General features: G+C 29.8%; 2 protein-coding genes and 1 long non-coding RNA gene across 7 annotated transcripts in view; all 3 read right to left on the bottom strand.

Annotated features, from left to right (window-relative positions):
* The window catches only part of LOC122633759 (ankyrin repeat domain-containing protein 17-like), a 19189-nt gene extending 14234 nt beyond the window's left edge, over window positions 1-4955 (bottom strand). Inside the window, exons 1-3 of one of the 4 annotated variants that reach the window (XM_043822102.1) lie at window positions 4598-4955; window positions 800-1243; window positions 20-167 (exon numbers count right to left, since the gene is read on the bottom strand). In XM_043822102.1, coding sequence (XP_043678037.1) covers window positions 20-167; window positions 800-1243; window positions 4598-4801 — 796 coding nt within the window. In that variant the 5' untranslated portion in view covers window positions 4802-4955. Of the gene's footprint in view, window positions 1-19; window positions 168-799; window positions 1244-2561; window positions 3010-4597 lie in introns of those variants that run through there. The other 3 variants (XM_043822094.1, XM_043822108.1, XM_043822115.1) reach the window with 3 other exon arrangements.
* Window positions 4956-9196: 4241 nt separating this feature from the next.
* Window positions 9197-17159, bottom strand: LOC122633782 (NAD-dependent protein deacetylase sirtuin-1). Its single transcript, XM_043822129.1, has 10 exons — window positions 16991-17159; window positions 15597-15726; window positions 15279-15513; window positions 14957-15172; window positions 14656-14863; window positions 14166-14324; window positions 13352-13628; window positions 12388-13241; window positions 12052-12291; window positions 9197-11860 (listed from the first exon to the last, which is right to left on the bottom strand). Exons 1-10 carry the CDS (start codon window positions 17136-17138, stop codon window positions 11766-11768), a joined length of 2562 nt encoding a protein of 853 aa, XP_043678064.1. The 5' UTR covers window positions 17139-17159; the 3' UTR covers window positions 9197-11765.
* Window positions 17160-18189: 1030 nt separating this feature from the next.
* Window positions 18190-19142, bottom strand: LOC122633753. 2 transcript variants are annotated; one of them, XR_006328179.1, is made up of 2 exons: window positions 18683-19142; window positions 18190-18585 (listed from the first exon to the last, which is right to left on the bottom strand). It is a non-coding gene; the product is annotated as an uncharacterized LOC122633753 (long non-coding RNA). The 2 variants fall into 2 exon arrangements; XR_006328178.1 differs by having other exon boundaries at window positions 18705-19142.
* Between the last annotated feature and the right edge of the window lie 10 nt (window positions 19143-19152).

Here is a 19152-nt window from a genome sequence, read left to right as displayed (position 1 = left end):
TTATACAGTATTATCTTACCTGAAGTTGACTGAGCATTAACATCAGCTCCATGTGCTATAAGTAAGCTTACAATATCCACATGGCCTGCACTGGCAGCCTCCATCAGAGGGGTACAATCCCCTTTGATGCCACGATCTTCTACGTTTGCATTCATTGCCAACAATACCTACATATAACAAATAATATGACATACATATCGTATACAATGCAATTTCATTGGATATAAATTATTTACAATATAAATACATTGGGTATAAATTATTTATAATATTTTTATATATTCTATAGAAATTATAAAAATATTTACATATTAAATATTTTGCATTTCAAGTCCAATATCTCTCTTAAAATTTGAACTAATATCGTATAGAGATTTTATTATAATATATAACGATAGGGATTTTTTAAAGTATAAAATTAATATTATTATTTTTACTTTCTTTTATCCTGATTTATTTTATCACGTTATTTTTCGTTTTATTACTATTTTATAATTATCTTATTAAAATGAATTTTATATTTGTCTTTATTTATACAGAATAATTAATACAATAGTTAAAAAAAAATAAAATATTTGTTAACTATAAAGATATAAACTTATAAGTTAGACGTGTGTACCGTAAAATATTTATCCACACGTATAACGTTTATGTGCATCATGCATTTTTAAAATTGCATACATATATACAATTGATGATGCATATATTAAAAATTCATAATATTTGAATAAATACACATACATTTACTAATATAAATAGATCTAAAATGTAGTATTAAAATAAGAAAACAAAGACAAACCTGAGCAAGTTCGTAATAACCAGCTGAACAAGCAAGAGAGAGCAGACTCTCTCCTTCTTCCGTAGTTTCGTGAACACTGCGACCTTCTGTCAGCAACTTTCTTACAGTACCAACGTCGCCGTCAGTGCAGGCCTCCACAAGCGAGCGCTTCTCGTTTTGGGTACGTGGATTATCGCTACGCATACGCGTTAATGCTGCTGCTGCTTCGTCCAATGCGCAAGAAACACTAGATGTTAAACGACGGAGCACCTCGTGATCTGCCAAGTGCTTCCCATCGCCTGACGACAATTTGCCTATACCTGCTGCCTCCAGAAGAGCTTCCAAACGCGCTTGAGTTACAGGATCTACTGACCTTTCAGGGTCCTCCGGGTTCAATAGAAACTTAGATGACTCTAGATGATTATCTTCATCCAATTCAACTTGATCAATTGCAAAACACTCCACCTATAATTATTATAAAAAATGTACAAATAAAACATATACATAATATAAAACAACTTTAGCTTTGACTATGTAATTAATTAATAGTATGAATACAAATATTTAGATAAATATTTTTCTTGAAATAAGAAAGTTTCTTGAAATAGTCAGACATTTACGTTAAGAAAGAAAAAAAGAAATAACTCTTTCCAAAGGATTGCGAATAAAATCAAAAGATTATATAATCTTTAATTAAAACTAAAATACAAATAAAAAATCAAATATGTTATAAACTTGCAATAGAAAAATAATATCTTAAAATATTTATAAAGTAAAATAATATATATATTAGTTTTGAAAAAAGGAAATATTAAAAGCACAGATTATTACAAATACAGAAGATACAAGCAAGATACATAACTTCGCTAACTACATAAAGAAGATACCTTTCATTACTAACAACAGATAAAGCTTGATTACAGATATAACAAGATATCTCTGCAAATAAACATCAAACAATTTTAATGAACATAATAAAAAATAATAAATTTATGGTTTACATTTAACACTAATGTTTAAAAATGATTTATAATAAAAATATAATAAATAAATTTAATTACAAATTATTAAGTTTCTTTGTTCTATAATCAAATATAATGAATTGATCAATAAATTGGTCACAGAACACATCAGTAAATAAATATTAAGTGAACATATAAAGGAACATAAATATAATTACATATTACCATGAATTACAACAAAACCTATAACAAATACAGTCGTCATGATCGTTCTTTTTTTATAGAATTAAGAGCATAATTGAATAATGAAAATAAAACGAGAAATACGTTTCATTGTATAATTATTTGAACAGCGTGGTATAACTTTATCATCAAGCTTTGACACGATTACAAAACGTGACGCTCCTAGATAATTGAGGTTATTTCCGCCAAATGTAGCTATCAACGTTTTTTACGCACAACCATATAACATAATTATAATCTTTAATAAAACGAAGTGCGATATCAGCACAATGCAATAATATAAATTATTTATAGACGATGAATAATATATAGTATAAAGGCCACGTTGAATTAACGAAGAGGAATGTAAATGAAGGAATTTAAACGCGTACTACGTCCATTTAAACTTCGTTAATATAAAAAAAAAAACCTCTCGTTTTACAATAATCGGTAAAAATGAATATGTAAAGATGAAGAAGAAATTCGCGAGTGAAAGTATGAGAATAACCTGGCAACTAAACGGTTACAAGAATAATGTGCAGCCATTCCAAGAAGCACACACAAAGCTAGCAATTCCTCGCTTAACTATTCATGCGTACCTACGCTAGAACTTAGTTTTTTGCCCTGTTCCAAAATTAATAGGTTCAGGCGCATTCGCGTTGTGTTCACGACCGTTGTCTTCCACTCTTTTCAATAACGAACACGATCTTAAAAGCGCGCAAGAGAGCAAAAGAACGACAGAGCGGTAGAGAGGGAGAGGGAGGGGGGAAGAGACAGGAAGAAGACTGGATAGAAAGGTGATCGGAGGGGAAGAACGGGAAAGAAAGAAGACGAAATTCTGCGAAGGTTTTTCGTAAATTATAGAATATGGTGGTCTTGCTCCGGAGTATTTCCTCGCACACGCGTTCAACAACAAGAAGGAAGGCGACCGAGCGAGCGAGGAATATATAAACGAGCAGACAAGCCTTCATGAACACGCACCAAACGTGAGAAATACAAACGAAATCCGCTGGGTGGCGCCCGACATAGTACATGGTTATATAGCAAGGATACACTTGTACAATGCTATATACATATACATGTCGCTATATGCGTAGAGCGCGTGCGCGCACGCGTACATAAGCGCATATACACACACGCGCACGCGTGCCCGTATCCAGTAAGCGCAAGTTCCATCGCGAGTATGTGTACGCGTACATTCATAGACATGCCATACGTACATGCGCGCGCGCGTCCATCCGTGTATGCGCACGCGCATGGTTATGCAGCATGCCACTAAGAAATTTCAAGCGGCGTGTATATACACACTTGCAGTCATGTGGATATATGAAAGAGAGAGACACGAGATGGCACACGAATCTTAACCATCCGAATGGCACCAATGATATACGTATAAGATACGTTTTTCGATGATGATACGGCTTTTCATATTATTTTTGATAATTTTTATGGACTTCTTTGTCTCCGAGAGAGTAATATAAAAGTGCTGAAGGACGAGCTTTCGGAGAAGATGCAGGAAAAAGAGGGATAGATAGACTGTATAATGGAGGATGAGAGGAGAGAAGGAAAGTATTGAAGGATCGTCTGCACGTTTTGCAAGAGCAGAGAAGACTTGCAATTGTCTCTTGTGCACTGAATCTTCACTGGCGTTCGCTACCTATTAACGCATACATTCCGATTATATAACTTCTCTATGCGAATTTCCTTTATCGTTTATTCGTTCGCTCATTCGCTCGTTCTTTCGCTCTTCCTTTTCTTCATTCTCTTTTTCTCTCTCTTTCTCTTTCCTCTCCCTTCCTCCCACTCCTCTTTCGCTACCCCTCCCGCTCATCTATCCTTTTCTATCCTCTACTTCCTCTTTCCTTTCCCTTCGAAGGTAGTAAGCTACGATATACGACACATAATTCCACATTTGTTAAAGAAAGAATGTTTTCGATGTTAAATACAAAGTCAGACGAGAGAATGATACCAACGGGCTCCTAGTAGACGACGATACAAAAATTTCTATACAACGAGATGGCAAGAACTCGAAATGACAAAATTAATCATTTTCGAATAGTTTCTTTTTTGCTGAAAAAATTTTGACTTCATTCGTATGCTATATATATATATATATATATATATATATATATATATATATGTAGTTGGATCGAAATGAGATCGTACCTAATGGTAATAAGTACATGCGTACTACTACGTGGAGAGAGATCTCGAAAAAACGCGAGAAGCGTTCCTAACAAAATAATTCCTAATAAATTCTTATAAATTAATCGTTTCTTTCATCGTACCGGCACTAATGCAAGAAGACGCATATAAGTCTTGTTCCTAGAAAAACGAGGAACGTATTTTTGGTTAATGAAGTAGAAATGCACGCGCGCGACTCGTCGCGATTGACGTGTCCCATGAGAGAGGCGCTCGTCGAAAGTCTAGCGATCACGAACGGATGACTCGATGCAGGGACGGGCTCTCTCTCTCTTTCTTTCTTTCTTTCTTTCTCTCTCTCTCTCTCTCTCTCTCTCTCTCTCTCTCTCTCTCTCTCTCACATACATACACACACATACACATTCATGTTTCTTGTTTCTTGCCTCGAATCACAAAGATATTATTCCTTAATATAAGTTGGTTTTGCGTTTACCTCTGAAACGCTGTCTTCTTCGCTCTCCGACGAGTCTGTCATAAAGCGTGGCTGCAATTCTGAAAAGGTCTCGGTTTCCGACTTGGTGGGACTAGAGTTCGAGGACTGGGGAGTCGACGACGTCTTCCCAGTATCGTGGTGAACGCTCGCTGATTTTTCGTGTTTTTGGCTATCCGAGGTTGTTCCTTGTGCTACATTCTGCATCTTTACCTTCCAGATGAATCATATGACACTGAGTTATCGCTTCCGTGCCGCGAAACACACACGGAACACTTGCTTTTTGACGATAATCTCAAGCACGATCGCCGTCATTCACGTAAGCTAACACCCGCCATTTCCACTATGGCCGACAGCAAGAGTCCCGGATGCCTTTTCGGCCGTTCGTGCGATTTGGTATGATTCGACGGGTCACAGTGCCTTTCTCTTGGCGCGCAATTTTGAAATCGCTTCCAAGTCTATTTCTCTTTTTCTCTTTAGTTTTCTTTTGTACGCGTTTAATTTCATATTCACGAAATATGCACTTTGATTTCTATATGCGTGTAATCGTTACGCGCATGCATTTGTCATTATTATTTATAATTCGATAGAAAATTTTATGACAAACTGTCATATGCGTCATTAGTTTCAAATACTTAATAAATGACCGGAAGATACATTTTTCCCCTTAAATTATTTATTGTCTTTAAAAGAAATTTGTTCTTAAAAGCACGAATATAGTGTAACTACCTATTAAGGTATATTTTTTTTTTTTATAAAATAAAAATTACAAAGAAAAATTTTTTATTTCATACATATTATATATCATAAAGGTAATAATTATTAATTACGTAATGTAAAATTCACTATATTTTATATCGATCTAAGTTATCTGTATTAACAATTTATTTATTCGTGTCATAACATATATTTCATCTTTTATATTATATCTCTTTTTCAGATATATAAAGTACATATGTAAGAAGAACGTTTCTAGGGTAGAATATTCTAGTTTTAAAAAGTGAAGTAGCATCTCTTATCCGCCATCTTCTTTTCTTGACCAATGATAATTCATCGATTCCGTGTGTTCTAAACGTTGTAAAAATGAATTTACTTCTAATCCGCCATTTTTACTATTTTTTCGAAATGTTAGTCAGTGATAAAGTATATTTACATGATACAATTTGTAAATTTTTATTATGGAATACCAACAATGTAAAACGTTTAATTGAATCATAATGTTACACGTACTTTATAAAATGAAATTTCATATTTTGTATCTTATATATAATTTAAATAAATAATTAGTAATTTATGTATCAGTGATAAGCTTAATGAATAAAATTATAATTATATAATTATAATAAGGTAATATATAATATATTTATACTTAGTTAATATTTTATTAAATTAAAAAATTGTTAACATTTTGAAAATATTAATATTATAATTATATTAAAACAGTTGTTTTTTTTATGATTATTCTTTTTTATTTATTTGGGAAAGCAAATTACTGTATAGTTTATATTTAAAAGAAAGAGATTAGGTGTCATAAAGAGATAGAAAGAATTCTATAAAATAAAGAAGATAAAGCTAATGACCTCGTTGCCCTAAAGAAAAAAGAATGCTAAAAAGAAAAATAGATACTTTTAAAGCTTTAATTATCAAATATAATATTAAATTTTTTGAAATCAACATCTAAAAATTAGATCAAGTATTCTTCAAAAGTAGTCAATATACAAGTAATACAATACACAAATTAAACATAATCACGTTTTTTATAATTTTTTTACACAAAGAACTTTTGAAATAGACTTTGGTTTTAATTCTGTGTTAATTGTAATTTTATTAACCTTTATTAAATTGTTTTTTAAATGACTTACTTTTACAATATATAAATTTCTATAATGATGTTATTATTTATATAAACATATTATTTTTACAATTTTCATGTTCCTTTGTAAGACATTGATTGACTGGAATTATAAGATTGTAATTTTATTATCATTTATATCATTAATATCAGCTTTATTTTATCTTGTTTTTATCAATTTTGATCAGTGTGATTATATTGCAGAAATATTAAGCCTTAATGCAAAAATTATAAATTTATAATATAAATCATGTAATTCTGAACTTATAGTATTAATATATCAAAAATTATTAATTCTTTAACAATGAGTTTTTATAATAGAATTTAATATTTAGATATACCAAAAATATTGTACATTATATATATTTAGGTATAAAAAAATAAATACAGCAAAAAAACATTTTAGTAATTGATTATATTTTATTTAAAGTATATCAAATGAAGTAAAAATGTATATCAGATTAATTATTCTGATTTAAATGAAAACATATCTTTTATAAAAACACATAAGTAATTTATTTTCTACAATAACTATAAAATATTTAATCAATTATTTATAATGTCTTAATATTGTTTACTTTACAGTAAATAAATTAAGCAATTATCATATAGCATTGTTAAGGGAATCAAAAGTAGAAAGCTTTGCAGTAAAGTATAATATGATAAATGTCAAATATCTAAAAGTACTTCGAGCAGTATATAGTATCGCCTTAACACTATTGCTTTTTAATGCATTGTACTTGTTTTTCTTATGTATTATTTCAATTTTTTTTCCTCTTATATACTAAATGTGAGAAAGGAAACTATCTTACATTCATTTTTCTAATGATTCTCAAATATGGATTTGAGTAAATTACACATAAAACCGCATTTGCTTATATTTAACAAGACTTAACGTATAATTTATCTTATTAATTTTAGTTGCATCCAATGTTCTTTATTTTAAATCGCCGTCATGACTTACTGTATTTTTTGTTATACACACAACATCAATAATTATTAAGACTTAAAATACAAGTATACGTCTTTCAAACAGATACTTGTACATAATAACACGTCAAGCATATAAATCAAAATGATCCCTTTTTTTACATTATCAATAAAGGTGTAGACAAGACTGAGTATACTCGCTTTCACTTTTATTTGTACATTTATCCTTGTTACATTATTTTTTCGTTCTATTTAAATGCAAACATAAGAATCAATAATAATTTGTTGGGGGCTCCATTGGGTGATAGAATAAATCGTGTAGCTGCTATTATAGAAAAATGTTTAATTTAAAAGATTAAGCTTACACGTTAGTAATACCAAAAAACAAAACTTACAACGTTTATAATAGAGAACATTTTTTTTTAACATTCGTTAGATTGAATAACAAATTATAAAAAAATCAAGAACTGCTTCTACTATTTTCGCCGCATTAGCTGAATCGTAAAAATAAATTTTTCTTTATTCTCTTAACTTTTTTTAACATATCATATAATATATATACACAGACGTATGTATATATATATATACATATATACATATACATACATACACACATATGTATATATCGTTGGAATATAAATTATACGATTCGCATACAATATTTCGTACCTCAACTAATACGACGAGATCCATAATCTGTTACATATAGTAAAAATAATAAATATTTACATATGACGCATTTATACAAAAAGTCAGTACTCTTGAAAAAAAAGTTGGCATGATTGTCAAATCTTCATAAACGAACACCTCTCTTTCTGAATCGATCACGTACTTTATATGATCAAATTTTAATTATCGTGACATAGAATAATACTTTCAAAATAATTAATATATTTGCAATAAATATATACAACATAGTAAAATTATATAAAATTCTGTATATTCCAGTATTATCTAAATGAGCAAAAGATAAGAGTTAAGAATATATAAAAAAGAGATTATTAATTTTTTTATGTTAATATATTAAACTAACATTCCTTTAACTACAATGTTAAATGTTATCGATAGCAGAAAGATAATGTTCCAAAAGATTTGTGTAACTTTGGGTGCAATAATAAAAACCAACTTTTGTTCTGTAATTTGTGTACATATGTGTATGTGTGTGTGTGTGTGTGTGTGTGTGTGTGTGTGTGTGTGTGTGTGTGTGTGCGTGCGTGCGTACGCGCGTGCGTGTGTGTGTATGCGCGCTCTCATTACATCTTAAATAAATAAAAGAAGAATAGAAATAAAACGAGGTGTGGATAAAGAGAGGGAGCCTTTTATAAAATAATACCTAATCTGCCTCTCCTGCACATTACTTCGCAAAACAATGATAAATAAAGCCATTTGTACAAAGCAGAAGATAATCTCTTCGTCTAATCTTATAAAATTGACTCTTACTGTTAGGAACCAAAATATATGTCTGTATATATATATATATATGCATACATTAATGTATGTGCATATCCACCCATATATTATATATATAGGACATATATAAAGGTAACAGAGCAGATTAAGAATCTTCAATCCTTCGCTGCGTTGGAATCTTCACAGGTATATGATAATAAACGTCCAAAAGAGGATACGCGGCTTAGAAACTTAGAAGAGAAAACTTCAATTCTTTAGCCACATTTAGTAAATGTATTACTAGATGTCTTTAATTAGTGCAAGATTCTAGTAACTAGTCGGACGTGTGTTTCCCTATATGCGTAGTTTATCATTATATGTCAAATTCCGTAAAGCAATGTCCGATATTTTTTTGGGGAGAGGGACATTGCTATTAGTACACATTAACGTTTACTGTATTCATAATCTGCTTGTTGCGCATATAATCATTCTGTACAATTTCATTTTTTTTTATTATTATTTTTTTTCCTGCAATAATAACTTTGACAAATCCTTTCGTTCTGATGCATTCATACAAAATGCCTGAATTTTATAAGTTTTTTTTAGCATTTTCGGCTCGAACTTTGCAATGCACCGTCTTGCAATTATCTTGCAAATATAACAATCGTACATGACGATTTGTTGCTAACGGTTTGTCGAAAGTTATTGCATTGTTGTTCTTTGTGTTTATATCCTGTAAATTACTAATCTAACCTTTTTTTTCATTCATATAAAAATAACACGCAATGCGAAGCTATCCAACATTGCTTTGTACATTCGCCCGTGCTCCAATGAAACAAAGTCGAACTTAATAAGCTTAAATTATTAATTGCCAAATCATTAAGACCATCGTTTAATCGTGCTGATGTACAATATATGTATATATATATATATATATATGTATGTATATATATATATGTATATATGTATATATATGTATATGTATATATGTATATATATATATATGTATATATATGTGTATATATATATATATATATTAAATCTAAATTACTATATAGAAAAGAGGTTTTTTCTGTCACCAATACGATACTCGAGGAACGTGACTTTCTAAGAAACTTTTCATTGTCCTTTTTTTAAAAAAAAAATCAATAACTTTGAGACATAACACGTTAATCTATAGAATCTATATGTATAAAAAAAATACATATATATATATACCACTAATCTTCGAACGAGGCTATAAAAAAAGTTAACTTTTATCTCAGCCTGAAACACGTTACAATAAAAAAATTGATATCTCTATTCCTTGCAGAATCGCAAAGAATGATAAAGAAGAAGAATAGTAATATACAGTTTATAATTGGAGCAAAAACAGGATTTGATAGAAAACATAATTTGTAATAAGAGCACTAACGTGTAAATAAGTCACAGGATTCTAAGTGAAACATAAAAATTTGACAAAAATTTTCTTCAAAACTTTTTTATCAATAAAAATTTTATATATTTAAAAAAAAGGAAAAACGAAAAAAAATTAATTTTGTGACCTCTTTACCAACCGTCTTAAAGAAATATACGGCAATGATTTTCTTCGACTTAATTATATTCGTATCTCTATTATTTCGGTGCCAATCTCTACTTATAGCGTAAATTCACGTGCATACTGAGTGTGATTATCTTAGTTGAAAACATTAAAATGTTAATATTAAATGTATTTTTTTTTTGCACGAGATGGTCAGTAATCTAAAGTGCTCATATTAAACGTGTTTCTATATATATGATTGCTTGATATTTACAATCCTTTCAATACTTTGGCTCTCAAATACAAAGGACAAAAGAACATTTATTGCATGTTATATTATCGTCTCATGATTTTTTTGTGTTAATACGAAATCATGGTATAATTATGATATTTATATTTACATATCCCTTTATAAAGAATCGATCGATAAATAATAATGATAAGAAGAAGAAAAAGAAGAAGAGAAAGAAGAAGTATATAATAATAAGAATAAGAATAATAATACGAAAGAGGATTTCAATATACTTACAGAATAATCACTGGTATCTCTCGAAGAGAAAACCTCAATATATAACGTATTTGTGTGAGTTCTAGTTACATTGGTATATCTATATGCCGATGTAATAATATTTAAAGTACCTCATTTCATTTAAAATATTATCAAATACGATACACGGAGATCGTCACGAGAAATGCGATTTCTAATCTTATTGGAAGAAAAATGCTTTCAATTTATAAAAACCGATAGACAAGTTTTTGAAACTGTAACTTTACAACGATATAACACTTATCATTTTCATGAAATTAGTCTTTCAATAATTATTATATTCACAACGTGATTTTGTATTCAATCTACATCGCATTTTCTATAAAGAAAAAACCACAATAAGATGCAGCTTGTAGAAGCTGTATTTAAAAACTCTAAACAACGATTACTTTCGATGTTTGCAAAAAGTTTCATCTGTACTACTTTATCTAGCAAACTTTGTGAATACATTAAAATGAAATTATAAAGTAACACATATTAGAAAAACATGTACGTTTTGTATACCATTGAATATATATATGTTGAGGTTGTGAAATATATTACACCATTTGTAATGTAACTCATATTTCAACGATTGAAGTTCAACCTTGAATTACTTGTGAGTCTACAACCATGAGTAAAAACTGAATATTTCAGTACTCGGTGGTAATACTTTATGGTCAAGTATCATTAATCTCATGTCTAATGAATCGTATAAATAAGCTTCTCTGCTTCTACCGTCTGATACAACTTAATTCTAATTACCAAGCAAGAAGACTCTACACAATTCATTCGTGTGTATTCCGTGTATGACAACGTATATCTCGAACATTGCTTTGTGTTACGTCGATAAGAATTGCACTGTACATTAACTACTCAACGATATCATCAAATTCTGCTAAAAATTCATTAAAGTAACAGTGACTAAAATTGACTGCCACATATCTGTACATGTTCAATTTTGTATACCACTATACGAATTACTTGCCCAGTTTACATTGTTGTCTTCGGCTTCATTGTTAACTTTCTCTGTTGAATTATCAGTGGAACCTGGACAGAACAATAAAAATCAAAATAAATATAAGAAAAGAATTAATCCAAATAATTTGAAACTTTTGACAAATATATTTCTTTTATTAGTCTTTTCATCTCAAAACATGGGAAGATAAGTATGCTAAATTGGAGGAAATTAAATATTACGGAAAAAAAAAAGAAAAAAAGAAAAGGAAAAAAAAACTTACAAGTGTCATGTATCTCTTCTTCCTGCTCCCTTTCTCCTTCACCTTCTTCTTCTTCCTCCTCTTCTTCTTCCTCCTCCTCTTCCTCCTCCTCCTCTTCGTCACCCGACGAAGACTCACTATCGCTATCAAAACTTTCGGAATTTGCTGATAGAGAATATCTATCATAATCTTCGGGATCAGAATATATTTCTGCTCCAGGAAAAATATATCTTCCAGGTGTCAATTGATAATATGAATTATCTATAAAAATAAAAATTTTTATCAAATTAAAATTTATATTCGGTTAATTAAGATGCAAATAAAAAATGTACATTATATTTTTACTTTTATATATACCTGGTAATCTAGTAGCAAGACTTTCTCTAATTTTAGGAGGCCAACAGTATCTCTCTAATTCATTGGACTTAGATTCTCCAATTTCACCTTTTTCTTCTGAACTATCAACGCTATTACAACTATCACCTATACCAGAATCCATAGCCGAATCAATAGAGGTTTGACGTGGTTTAAAAACAGTTTTCTCATATCCAACATGATTCATTAATGTGGATTCTTCATCAGATTTTTTAATTTCTTCCCTACTGCTCTCAAATCGATTTGTTTCTGACGTAATGTTCGTTAACGTATTGATTGAAGGAAATTCGATTAATCTTGGAGCCACTTGGCATTCCTCTAAGTTATAAATTTGGCCATTATGTTCAGACGTTGATTCCACAGATATAATATGATTCTTAGATTCTATAGAATGTATCGTTTGATCACTAGTTTCTGTTGTATCCTTACATGCAACGTAATTTATAACGGAATGGCACCCAAGATTCATTCTTTTAGGGCTATTTTCATTACTGGAAATGTCTAACCTTCGCTTTGGACTTTCATCCAAGTTATATGTTTCTTCTACATTTTCTGTACGAGTAATTTGGAAAGTTGAAGAAACACATACGTCTGTTGTATTTTGGACGTATTGAGCTATCGGATTTGGATTGATTATTAAATTGCTTGGACTCTCTAAAGAAATATTATGTGATGTTAAAATATCGTCTGTACTGCTTTGTGGTAATATTGTGTGATCGGCAATATCTTGACTTTGTTCCCACGTATCGTCCGGTACACAACGCGATGGTAATAGTTGAGATGCTTCTTTTAGGACTTTTTCACGCCAACATACTTCTTTGTAATTATCACCCATTCTATAAAAGAAAAAAAAAAAAAAGAAAAAAAAAATAAAGAAAAAGAAATCATATTAGAAATATCGTACTCATTATATATAAGATGGGAAAAAAAATCAAAATCAACTTACAAATGACAAAGCTGATTTATAATAATATCACCATCTCCCAGTAGCTCAACGTCAAATTTGAGATGCGGCAGGGATTCACGATTGATGAGAATTTGTGGAACGTGAGATGGAATAGATGATGGAATTAAGGCTACCGGCCGAACCTTCAGAGATGATCCAATGACAATTAAAAGGTCACAATCGTCCTTATCTTTTGCCATGGCGTCATGAAATGCATCCGGAAGACCTTCGCCAAAGAAGACTATGTCAGGTTTCATAATACCTTGAGACACGAGATCTGAAAATTAAAGAAACAAAAATGCATTTCAAATACCAAATTGACTTTTTCAATTAAATATGGGAGAAAAGAAAAAAAAGAAGAAAAATCAGGTTCAGAGAGTAATGGCGTCTTTTTTACTCAATCATAACATATTTCAATCGTAAATGTCAAATGTGATAAAATGGCAAGCGGTAAACTGTAAACCCGTAACCACGTCTGATTGGCGTTTACGGGGTTATTTGATGCAATTTTATAAGTTTACCTTATTATGCTTATTAATAAGCGAGGTTTTACTCGCAGTTATGATTGACATATCGACTTATGTGTGGATCAGTGTAAATGGCAACATCATTTAGCGAAGATGTATTCCGAGAAGAGCAGATAATGTTCTCACATGGCCATCGACTCGCGACACAATATAGGAAAGGCTAATAGCAGAAACTATCTCTAGATAGCTAAGTTTCCATACCATAGAAACTGATAAGCCAGATTATGAAAGACTGCAAATAAATATACTATCAGCGGAGATCAAATATAAATAGGTCATCCATTTACCTCTATAATTTTCATTGGGGTTGGTCTCTGCTATCGAAGGTAGGGCGTTTACTCTGCACTTTGGACACAAAGGTATTCTTTGGGCAAAAATATCTTCTCTGATGTCGTCCGCTTTAACTTGATATTTACATCTTGTACAGGAAGCAGTAGCAAACGAGCCTTTGTGAAAAAGAAACACAAAAAAATGAATGCATAACAAAAACCAAGATGATTAAAATATTTCAATATTTTTTCTATTTAACGAGAGATACTTTCGATCTTACATTTACATCTTTTCTTGAGTACAGGCAACTCTCCTATAACACGATACTCCGAGATCACGGTTTCGATATAACACGGTACAAAAATTGCGAAATACCCTCCTATATCACGGTTTTATACGAAACTTATTCGCCTAATTTGTATTACTTCCTAGCTTCTTACAACACGGCACGAATTAACCGCGTTATAGGAGGGTTGCCTGTACCACAGGAATATCGAATTTACATACCGTGGCACTCTATCACGTTTTCAATGCCAGCTACTTGTTCCAAAGTATCGATATTTTGTGAATAATTTCTTAAAAGCTTCTTCTGTTTGTCCAATATTTTTATAAACCTATGACAGGGGCTAGGTTTAAACTGTCCAGGATATATTTCACGTGCAAATTTGTAAAATGGTCTGGGATCTTGGCCAAAGTAATTGATGTCAAACATAGCCTATGAAATAAATAGTAAAGATATTAATAAAAAATAACTGTGTGAAATCAAATCAAATATATTGAAGCAATCAAATTTACTATTCTGCACTACCTGTGGATCGGGTAAATCTGGAAAATCTTGAGCGAGTCTTGAATATATACCATCTCTACTTCTGAAGTCAGGTATACCACAACTCACACTCACACCAGCGCCTGTCAGAACTATGATTTTTTTACTATTGCGAATTAATCTAACAACGTCGGATAACGTATTTATATGCCTCAACTTTTGTCTTCGTGGTGGTTCAGACATCATATTTATTATTATCTAAAATGTTGAATTGCTTAGCATTAGCATATTCTGATCACTATTTATTTTCATTTGTATAATTTTATTTAATATATCTATATTTTATCTATTATTTAATATATACCTTCCACAACGTCAGGTCATCAACCTGCTCTGGAATCTGTGTGGAATCCATGAGTAGGTGATGTAAAAGATCTCGTGGATCTGTACCCGTTAACATTTGCTTTTGCACCCACGAACAGGCGTTTCGCCACTGATTACCAACTTCTCCGTTACCAGAAAGTTCAGATAAACCTGATAAATCGGACAAATTGGATACTGTCGATGACACTTCGTCTTTTTCATCTGCAGTGTCAATCCTAATATACGAATGATAACAATAAATGACTTAAAATATTTAAAGTACAATACATAATCATATGATTTAATGATTTCAACTCACGGGCATCCAGTATCGTCACTGGTCGAATCAATTCTAGATGAAGATGTCAAATTTGTAGCATCTGAAGAAGTAGAAGCCGACTTGGATTCATCGCTTAATTCAGCATATGCGCTGTCTGTACCCGATGTTTCTATATATATGTAAAAGAAAATAATCATTCATTATTTTATTACACAAGATTAATGTTAAATTTTAATTTCTCACATAATCATAGGAATAATTAAAAAGAAAAAAAAACTGTATATTGTTATGATATAGATTCTAATGAATATTATACATATCTAATTTTAAAGATTATTTCAATCAGTATATTCATGCAATTATAAATTATTATTTCAAATGAAAATATACTTTCTTCTTCTTCTAAATTTCTGTATAAAAAATACCTAATACTTTATATATTCTTTTAGAAATAGAATACATAAATCTATTAAATTCTATTTTGGTATCAATGAATCATAAATATAGATTTCAAAATTATTTTATATGATTATAAAAGGAAATCTATTTCTATTATTTTATATTAATTTATTTATTTATTTATTTATTATTATTATTATTATTATTATTTCGAAAAGATGTAGATTTATATTTATTAATATTTAATTAAAAATAATGTCTATATATAAATTTCATCTCATTATTTATATATTTGATAAATCGTTTTCATATTAAAAAAAAAAAAAAAAATTAAAAAATGAAAAACTAATATCGGTTATATCCGAAGATACAGTTATTAATAGAGGGGAAATAAAAATGGTTTTATTTGGAAAATCGCTATCCGTTTATAAAATCGATGAATTATTATTAAAATATCTTTTATTATATATATGTGTGTATATATATATATATGTATATAGACACACATATATATACATATTATATGTATATGTATATATATATTCTATAAAAATGATTATATTTGTGGGATATCATATTTTTCCCGCCTATCAATGTATATGCGCAATGAAGGGAAAACAGTTACGTTTCTCTTTTATGTGAGAATTGTGCCATCTGTGAATCTCTGCGAATGAAGCGCACCGAGATGCTACTGTCACACTAATCCTTCGATACGCGTCTCGAATGCTTTATGTTCTAAGGAAAATTCTTCTGTCTTTTTTTACACGCGACATTGAAAAAAATGCGACCAATAGCAAGGAAATCATAGAATACCGGCCTTATAAAGTTGCTTGAGGAAACTGTTAACTGCGGTAGAAGTAAAGTATTTAGAAAATACGACGCACGAAGCGCAACTGTCATGGCGTCCTCAGTACTCGCTGCAAACAGGATCAAGCTAAGACAGACCATGGAAAATGAGGTGACGCCTTTCGCTCCGCCATCTTGCAATTTTTGTCGATTTCTTTAATTAATCGTTCATAATATTGCGAACATACCTTCAAAATCTTCATTCGCTCTGTCACGTACGATCTCGCAATCTCTGAAATCTGGTTCAATACTGTTGATAGACGTATAGTCGTAACCGTCGACCTTTCGCCGTTTTGCTGGGGACGAATATTCTGGCACCTCCGAGCCCGACGCCATTTTCAACAGCAATGCATTGCACACTTTGATGAGCGGGCCGGTAGCCTAACAGAGGTCGCTTTTGTCCACAATATCCCCTCCTTGGTCTTAGATGGGAATAGGTGACGGCAACTAGACCGATTTCTACCACTTAACAATAAAATCAAATAATGGCACAAAAACCATCATTGCAAATTATAGTCATATATTTTATGTTTTAACCTCGATAAAAAAATACACGCACATACAACATTATATATTTTATTAAGAAATCGCATTTAGTTCATTAAATAAATTCATAAAACTTTAACCATTATCATTATTTTACAATATGTAAAAATATCAAATGTAATAAGGGAAATACAATTTATGTATGTATTTTATTTTCTAATATAATATATATTTATCATTTAGTATGATAAAGTATTCCTTAAGATCTATAAGTATTTCTTGTGTATACCTGACATGTGTATATATATATATATGTATGTATGTATGTATGTCAAATATAATTCAAGTAGGAGAATTTACATTTTTTTATTTTAATGCGTTGTTTTATTAAAAAATAAAAAAGTAAGAAAAATTAATTCTCTCTGAATTGTTCTCTCCTTGAATAATTCTCTCAGTGAACTACTTTGCATACTTTGTTACGCCAAGAGGTTAACCAAGTGATCACAAATCGTGTATTTTTATTGATTTACCTATCTTTGATAATTGTGATAGTTATTCTTTTCGTAATTTTAGATACAAGAGATATTTATTGCGTGAACTGTAAATGTACATCTCATATAAATAATTGAATTCACTAAACTATATAATATTATAATATATTTATATATGAAAAGTATTTAACTAATATTAGCATTGCCATATAGTATTTTTTAATTATATAGCAGTACTAGTACTTTTAATTAAAAATAAAAAGAAAAAAAAATAAATTTTGTAAAAGTTTAATATTAATAACTTGATCGTATACAAGAGCATATTTACAACACACCCACAGTTTATTTTTTTCTTTTTACAATATTTAGATCGCTTATATTAGAATTAAAATCATAATAAAATAATATAATTCTCCCATATAATTATTTATTATATTACAAAGAATCATACATTCTTTTAAATTAACTATACATTAGTTTTTATCACTGTTTCTTTTCTTCTCATTTTGTCCTGTAAGATGTTTAAACATCATAACAATTGGGATATCGCCTTGTTCATTTTTCGGCACATACTTCTCTCGAAAAAGATACCAAGTAGAGTGTATTACAGTTATAATGATTGTAAATGTTGTTATTAACTTCATGGGTTTTATGGGTTCCATTTTTTCAAAAGTATTATATTTCTTTTTTGCAAAGGTTATTTAACAAGATGTTAATGTCTCTTGACTGATATTAATATCAATAGGTTTATAGAGACAATGCTTTTATATCACCATATTATTTATTCGGATATAGAATTAGAATTTCTAGAAAATTAAAAAAATTATATTCTACTAAAATCAAGCAAATATATTTATGAAGTCTTTTACTATTATTGTAACAACACTTATATATGATACTGACAAAATATAATATTGTCTTTTACTTTAAATTTGTTGATATATGAAGAATGTATTTCCAATGGCATGTATTGTATGATAAGAAGTTTGGTTATCTTAAATTATTTGATTTGTTAATAAAATTATTTATTATAATTATTACTATTGCTTAAGATTCTTATGAAATTAAAAAACACGAAATTGTACTAACAAGATCACTTTTGAAAATAAATTTTTTCTCTTATATAGAATATATTCTGTATAGGTTGTATATAAATACTTAATGGACGCATCTACAATACGTGATTCAAATTGGAAAGATAACTCATAGAATTTTTATTCTTAGAGAGAAGCCCACTTATACCTTAAATATAGAAGAACCTATAAAAAAGAGATCAAAAGAATATATCTCGTATCCCACTCTATTTTTCTTATAGAGAAATAATCATATATATATATATATATATATATATATATATATATATATACATACAT

Source organism: Vespula pensylvanica, chromosome 1, assembly GCF_014466175.1.
Source record: "Vespula pensylvanica isolate Volc-1 chromosome 1, ASM1446617v1, whole genome shotgun sequence".
Lineage (NCBI taxonomy): Eukaryota > Metazoa > Arthropoda > Insecta > Hymenoptera > Vespidae > Vespula > Vespula pensylvanica.
This window is presented reverse-complemented; position numbering and strand designations above follow the sequence as displayed.